Genomic DNA, 7,304 nt, shown 5'->3' with positions numbered 1-7,304 from the left:
GGTGACCGAGTCGCAGCAGAAGTCTGGGCTGGTCTGGGTGACCGAGTCGCAGCAGAAGTCTGGGTTGGTTAGAGAGAACCGAACCGCAGCAAAAATCCTGGGGGGCTAGGACAGAGCCGAGCACAAGTCCAACAAGTCTGGAGGACTTGGTTGGCATAAATTCTCCTGAGTGGAGTGGGTAGGGGCGCGTTCCTGGAGTGGAACAGGAGGCGTCAGACTAACCCAGGATTTCGGTAGAAATCCGAAGTTAGACCCACAAGGTAAAGCTAGGTTGGCTTGGTTGTTTTCATGCTTGTTTTGCAGGAACCATAATGCAGGGTCAACTTCAACGGGTCATAACTTTTGACTCGGGACTCGAAACGAGGCACGGTCAGATGCGTTGCGAAGCCCTTTCAGAGATCTACAAAAAAGGTTTCTGGAGTCGACTCAGATTCTAGCTGGAGTCAACTCAGAAGGGCACTTGAGTCGACTCAGAAGGGCATTTGAGTCGACTCGGACAGCAGATAACGAGCAGGATGAAGTTCTATCTGCCACGCAAGCTGGAGTCGACCCAGATAGGCATCTGAGTCGACTCAGGAGCAGTATAAAAGGACATCAACGTGCAGAAACAATTCATTCAAGCCATTAACCTCCCTGCTCAACTAGGGGTGCCGTTGAACGCAAACGAGCCAAACGCTTGCAACCGGGGAAGTTCCAGGAGGAGTGCGCGACGCTCAGGACTTCCAGATCGGCTCTACATAAGTGTTTGCTTTTATTATTGTTGTCTTAATTCTTTCTATTATTTGTATTGCTTACACGGACTGTAAGACGGGTTTCTCCGCCTCCGAACAACTTCGGAAAGGAGACCACTAGTGGACGGGCGCCTCCCGAATTAGGCCTTGGACGTACTAACCCTGGGGGGTTAGGAACCAAGTAAATCCCGCGGGTCCTTCTTGTTATTTACTAATTCCGCTGCTTAGTGCTTTGTTAGAAAATGAACGAATTTGAAAAAGCTGACACGCGCTATTCACCCCCCCTCTAGCGCGTACATCGATCCTACAATTGGTATCAGAGCCGGTGTGCTCTTGATTGGACTAACCGCCAAGGGAGCAAGACGGCAAAGATGGAGGGGGAAAAAGGTAACAATTTAAATTTTAAATTTAAATTTCATATTATATGTTTTAAGTGCAGGGAGAGAGGGCACTACAAAAATAAGTGTCCTACTCGAAAGATTCGGACGGCACCACCGGCGGCAAAGGAGCAACCGATGCCAGGAGCCCGGAGAAACAAGGACCACATCCAATGCTTCAAGTGCCAAAAACGCGGCCACTACAAGAACCGGTGCCCGGAGAGGAAGACGACGAAAAAATCAGAATTAGGGGAAGCGATTCCGGTAAGTAGTTAATTTACGAAAATACCCCTAGGATGCATGACCATGCTAGATTTACTATTTCTACAAATTTAGATAATTTTTCTAGAAATTTAGAAAATTTAGAAAAAATTAATTTGAACAAATTAAATTTAGATAAATTTAAAAATTTAGATAATTTAGAAAAATTTAGAAAATTTAAATTTGACAAATTCAAATTTGAACCATTCAAATTTGAAAAAGTCAAACTTGGATAAATCAGAAAATTTAAATTTAGATAAAAATTTGACTAAATCAAATTTGAATAATTATTAGAAAATTTAAATAATTTGACTAAATCAAATTTGAATAATTCAAATTTAAAAATATTAGATAATAATTTAAATAATTTAAATTTGAATAATTCTAAATTAAATAAATTAAAAAATTCAATCTTAAATCCTAAAGATAAAGAAACCTTATCTAATTTAATAAAATAATTAATAAATCTGAATTAAATAATAATTTAACTAATTCAAATGTTACCAATTCAATTGTTAATAATTCAAATTTAATTAATTTAGCGTCAGCGTGCAGAAACAATTCATTCAAGCTAAAAACTTCCCTGCTCAACTAGGGGTGCCGTTGAACGTAACTAAGGCCAAACGCTTGCAACCGGGGAAGTTCCAGGAGGAGTGCGCGACGCTCAGGACTTCTGGATCAGCTCTACATAAGTGTTTGCTTTTATTATTGTTGTCTTAATTCTTTCTATTATTTGTATTACTTACACGGACTATAAGACGAGTTTCTCCTCCTCCGAACAACTTCGGAAAGGAGACCACTAGTGGACGGGCGCCTCCCAAATTAGGCCTTGGACGTACTAACCCTGGGGGGTTAGGAACCAAGTAAATCCTGCGGGTCCTTCTTTGTTATTTACTAATTTCGCTGAAAGTGCTTTGTTAGAAAATGAACGAAAAGAAAAAAGGTGACACGTACTATTCACCCCCCCTTTAGCGTGTACATCGATCCTACATTTATCATGGAGTGCTTTGTCATAATTCTAGGGATCAGCTTCATATTCACCAGGGACCAAGTCCGAGGATTCTCCCAAAACCATGAATCTATCAGGTTGTTTAACAACCCTCCCACTACGACAAGACACCACCTGTTCTTATGCATTCTTTGTAACACGCGGTGTAGTTACTTGTGGTATCTCATCTTGCACTATTGGTACTGAAGTGGATGTATCTCCTCTAACTTCCTCAAGAACAATTCTACTTGTGGATTTGTGGTTCATTACATAGTCCTCTTCTAAAATTGGACATTCGTGCTAACGATGACCTTCTGATCTTTAGGACTATAGAACAAACCACCTTTCGTTTCTTTAGGATAGCTCACAAACAAGCAAACTTCTGAACGTGCTTCCAACTTATCAGTGTGTCCTTTCAGCACATGTGCTGAACTATCCCAAATTTGAATGTGTACTAGGCTTATGCCCAATCAACAATTCTATGGAAGTAGAAGGTACTGATTTAGAAGTTACCAAGTTTAGAATGTACGCCGTTGTTTCCAGAGCATGTCCCTAAAATGAAGTTGGTAATTCTTAATAACTCATCATTGATCTAATTATTTCTATAAGAGTCCTATTCCTTCACTCTACCACACCATTCTATTAGGGTGTACCCGGTACAGACAATTGGGATTGAATCCCAGCCTTTGATAAGTAACTCCTAAACTCTCCTAAGAGGTATTCTCCACCACAATCAAACCGTAGTGTTTTGATACTTTTATCTTGATATTTCTCCATATCAGTCTTGTATTCTTTGAACTCATCAAATGAATCAGACTTATGGTGCATCAAGTAAATGTATCTCTATTTCAAATAGTTGTCTATAAAAGAGATGAAATATTCGAAACCACCTCTTACCTGGATAGACATAGGACCGCACAAATCATAATGAACCAGTTCCAACACATCTTTGGCTCTATACCCCTTCTGCCTTAAAAGGCCTATTGGTCATTTTTTCTTCTAAGTAGAATTCGCAGGTTGGAATATTTTCCATCACCAGTGAACCTAAAGGTCCATCGGCTATTAACCTTTGAATTCTACTTAAGTTAATATGACCTAACCTTAGATGCCAAAAATATATTTGGTTCACTTGCGAAGGCTCTTTTATCTTATTAAAATTAGAAGATGTGTTTGTAACGCCCGCCCTTCATGCTTTCTATGAGCCGGGTTACTTTCTTTTACTTTATTTCTTGTATTACTTAAAGTGCTACTCTAATTAGCAATAATTTAAAAATTTTTAACTTGTGCGAAAATCTTTTCTATCATGCTCAATTTTCTTCCTTTCAGCCTTTCTTCTACACTCCATTTAAACACTCAACTAATAATTTTAAAGCAAACTAAAGCATTTCTAATTATATTTGCATGCAAAGGATCATAAATGAACTTCCTACACTCTTTAAAATTAATGTACATACAATATATCAATAGTATACATCATGTGCCAAAAGTATCAATCTCCAAAAACTAATTAAGCATTAGTTCATTTTATTATTTTAGAATTTCATGCATATTCATTAAAAAGACATGTAATCATAATATCTAACAAACATTAACCAAAACTAATCTATTTAATCATTAGCAACAGAAATACTAGATGATACCCAACATATGCAAAACTAACATTTTATGAAATTTTCTTAACAATGAATAGAAAGTAAAATCTCTAAATTTTCTTAGAAATTTAAAAACATCTTAATATGCTCTTAGCAAATTCCCAAGGCTTTCCATAGTCCAGGCATCACACACACCATCACGCATCCCCTTGTCGCCTTCCTTCAATTTGCTTTTCTTTTCCTTTGTCTGTAGTAAGAGGAAATGCAACTATAAGCGGATGCTTAGTAAGTACTATCTAACTCACAAAACTGAGATGTGCATATATACAAAAATTCTAAAACTGCATGTTCATAATAAGAAACTTTTCATGCTCATTGAAATAGTTTTCATGCTTTGAAACTCTTAAAACTTAAAATATGTTATCTTTCAGTCCAAAGTCATCTTGATTGTGAGCCTTAGTTTATAATTCACAAGGGACCGATAATCATGGTCTTCTGTGTCTCACAGACACCAAGTTATCTACAATGTAAATTAAGAGGACTTTATTGCAAAATACACTATTGCAATCATTTGACCAAAATATGATACTTTATTTCATAAATGCTTATATACAAAAGAGCTAGTCTTTTCAGTATACTTCCTAACAGCCTCGTCGAATCCCTCCATTCGGCAGGAGCCTCGCCGCTTCCTTCCATTCGGCAGGAGCCTTGCCGAATCCCTCTATTCGGCAGAAGCCTCGCCGAATCCTTCCATGCGGCTATACACTAACTGAGTTCTATCATTCGGCTATACTCTAGCCGAATCCCTCCATTTGGCCTCCCACGAGCCGAATTCCTCCAATCGGCCGATCACTAACCGAATCCCTCCTTCTACCATGCACCCGCCGAATCGCTGAATCACCTCACCTAACTTCTACTCACGTATGCCAGCACCTTGGTTTGATTACACTCCTCATAGTGTCCTGGCCCACCTCATCATGATGTCTGACAAACCTACACCCCCAATAATTAATGCTATCTCTCCATCGTCTGCAGGAATAGTGACAACATAACGATTTACTTGCGATGGGATAAGGAACTCGATTATTCTTGCCACTTCATTAATCATGATGGGACGTTCCTTAAATGATGACGTGACAGGTATACATGCTCATCCCTCCTTCAAAAAGACCACTCCGCTCCACAGGTATGGCTCTCGAACTCTCCTTCTCTCAACCACTCTCTATTTTCTGCTGTTCATCATCTTCTTCCTCCGCCCCTGACTTGATCGTCGGAGTGGTTGTGCCAGGGCACCCCCCTGGCCTTCCTACTGACGTCTCCGGTGATCGCAGGCCGTCCCTGAAGCTATTACTGCTCATCGTCTGCTCCAGCGAGGTTTCAGGCGACCTCGAAGTTGTCATCGTCCTCAGTGCCATCCACTGTTCAAAGTCAGCAGCGAGTAGGTCCGGTGACGTGTCCCGAAGCAGTTCTCAACCGTAACAAGTATATAATCTATAACTGTATCGAAATACAGGCCTCAAATATCTCTTCCATTTGTTAATTATTTTCCATACTTTAGAAACCGCAGTCAAAGTGTGGGTTAAAATGATTAAATTTTACAATTCTGAAAAACATTTTATCGATTCGAAAATTTAATTGGAAACATTTTGGCAAAAAAAATTGCATTTTCAACGTGACAATTAAATTACTGATACGAAGTCAAATATACAATCGAAGCCCCCTCTCACTTTCCCAATTAACCAGATAGAGTAAACAAGACGCATGATCTATTTGATGTAGTAAGGGAGGTCGAGGACGTAGAGGAGGAAGTAAGCCCAGAGTACGCCGGAGATTCCCCCGAAGAAAAACCCACCCGAGAACTGCGACCAGCCCTCCGCCGTCTGCAGCTTGTCCGCTTCCTTCTTCCGCCCCGTCAGCGTCAACGTCGGCGCCGTCGATGGCTCCCCCTCCTTGAACGACGCCGCCCCGTACATGGTGAGGCAGACGCTGAGGATGACGACGAGACCGGCGGCGGCCAGGGATCCGGCGGCGCCCGCCACCTCGGTGTTACGGAGCGGGCCCGTCTTCACGAAGGGCCCGACTAGGAGGTACCCATGCGCGAGGCCGACCTCGATGCCCCGGAGGAGCGGGCTGACGGCGGTGCGGTAGGCCGGCAGGTTGGAGAGGTACCAGGCAATGAGTGGACTGGAAGTAATCGGCGTCTCCAGGCTGCCGATGAACGGGTCGCCGTTGATGGGTTGAATCACTTGGTATGTTGGCTATACAAATGCCAAATGCCAATTATAAATTATACTACAATTTAGATGGAGGAAAAGGTCATCAATTTGCTTGCTACCTTCTCTGCCTGGATGGCTCTAACAGTGAGGCAAAGCCTCTTCCTGGTGAGTGATGGTCCTGAGATGCCCTTGGGGTTCACGAGGGGTCTGCTACGGCTGGAACAGAGAAGGTTCGTCTTCAGTTGGCTGGCCATGGAGGGGGCTGAGGCTATTGCCATTGTCGTCGTCGTCTTCTTCTTCTTCTTCCCAAGTACAAGAGCGGAAATTAGCGAGAAGTTTGCTTGCTATATCTGAAACATGTATCTACATGGCACGAAAGTAGAATCTAGTTTGGGATGAGGTGTCGAGGTCTGTAGTTCTAATTGGGTGGCTGCGATGCTCTCAATCTTATCCTTATCCGAGAGGTTGCTCCTTGGGTGTGCCTATGTGGATGTTACGTTGTTTTATGGCAATTGGATTCGGTGGTGGATAAGAAGGTCTTCCAGTTCCAAACACAATATGAATATCTCAGGTTATTGGAGAATTTTTAGAATGTATTGTAATTGATCTGTCAATGGTTACAAATGTATTAGCATCTGAATAGGAAACAAAGTCTGCGAAAGTGGATGGAGTTTTATTGAGTTTAAGTTGGGTGAAATGGGTTCATCAGTCATCAGACTTGGAATCAGATTGGGCGAGGCCAAAGGAAGGACTAAGATGTGTCGGAGTCATTTGGGAGGTTCGGTCAAGTTGTTCAAGGATAATGAATGATAGAGAAGGGTAATTAAAAGTGGTTACAAAAGAAAGTGGAAGTACTCTCATACTCAAGAAAAACTTGTGATAAAATTAATGAAGTGAAATCTCATCCAAAGCAAAAACTCTTGTACAGAGAAGTTAAATAAAAAATTATATCAATTAAAAAATAATTAAAATAGAAGACTATGCACTTCTTTTATCGATTGATTCAACAGAAGATATAAAAATAAATATTCTAAATAAAAATAAACTACTCTTAACGAGAATAAGAATCATTTTCTATTTATTATTAAAATAAAATTATTAATTATCAAATAAAAAATATTAAATCTCTAATTTATTAC

The 7,304-nt window shown here is 40.6% G+C and overlaps 1 protein-coding gene across 1 annotated transcript; it reads right to left on the bottom strand.

Moving 5' to 3' along the window:
- Positions 1-5,608: 5,608 nt before the first annotated feature.
- On the bottom strand, positions 5,609-6,498 carry LOC141813389 (photosystem I reaction center subunit XI, chloroplastic-like). The gene is made up of 2 exons (XM_074701349.1): positions 6,285-6,498; positions 5,609-6,207 (listed from the first exon to the last, which is right to left on the bottom strand). Exons 1-2 carry the CDS (start codon positions 6,441-6,443, stop codon positions 5,716-5,718), a joined length of 651 nt encoding a protein of 216 aa, XP_074557450.1. The 5' UTR covers positions 6,444-6,498; the 3' UTR covers positions 5,609-5,715.
- Between the last annotated feature and the right edge of the window lie 806 nt (positions 6,499-7,304).

The sequence above is a fragment of the Curcuma longa genome, chromosome 20 (assembly GCF_044706935.1).
Source record: "Curcuma longa cultivar G26 ecotype Majalengka, Jawa Barat chromosome 20, ITB_CL_G26_1.1, whole genome shotgun sequence".
NCBI classification, from domain to species: Eukaryota; Viridiplantae; Streptophyta; class Magnoliopsida; order Zingiberales; family Zingiberaceae; genus Curcuma; species Curcuma longa.
The sequence above is the reverse complement of the archived record's forward strand: the minus strand, read 5'-3'. Positions and strand labels throughout refer to the sequence as shown.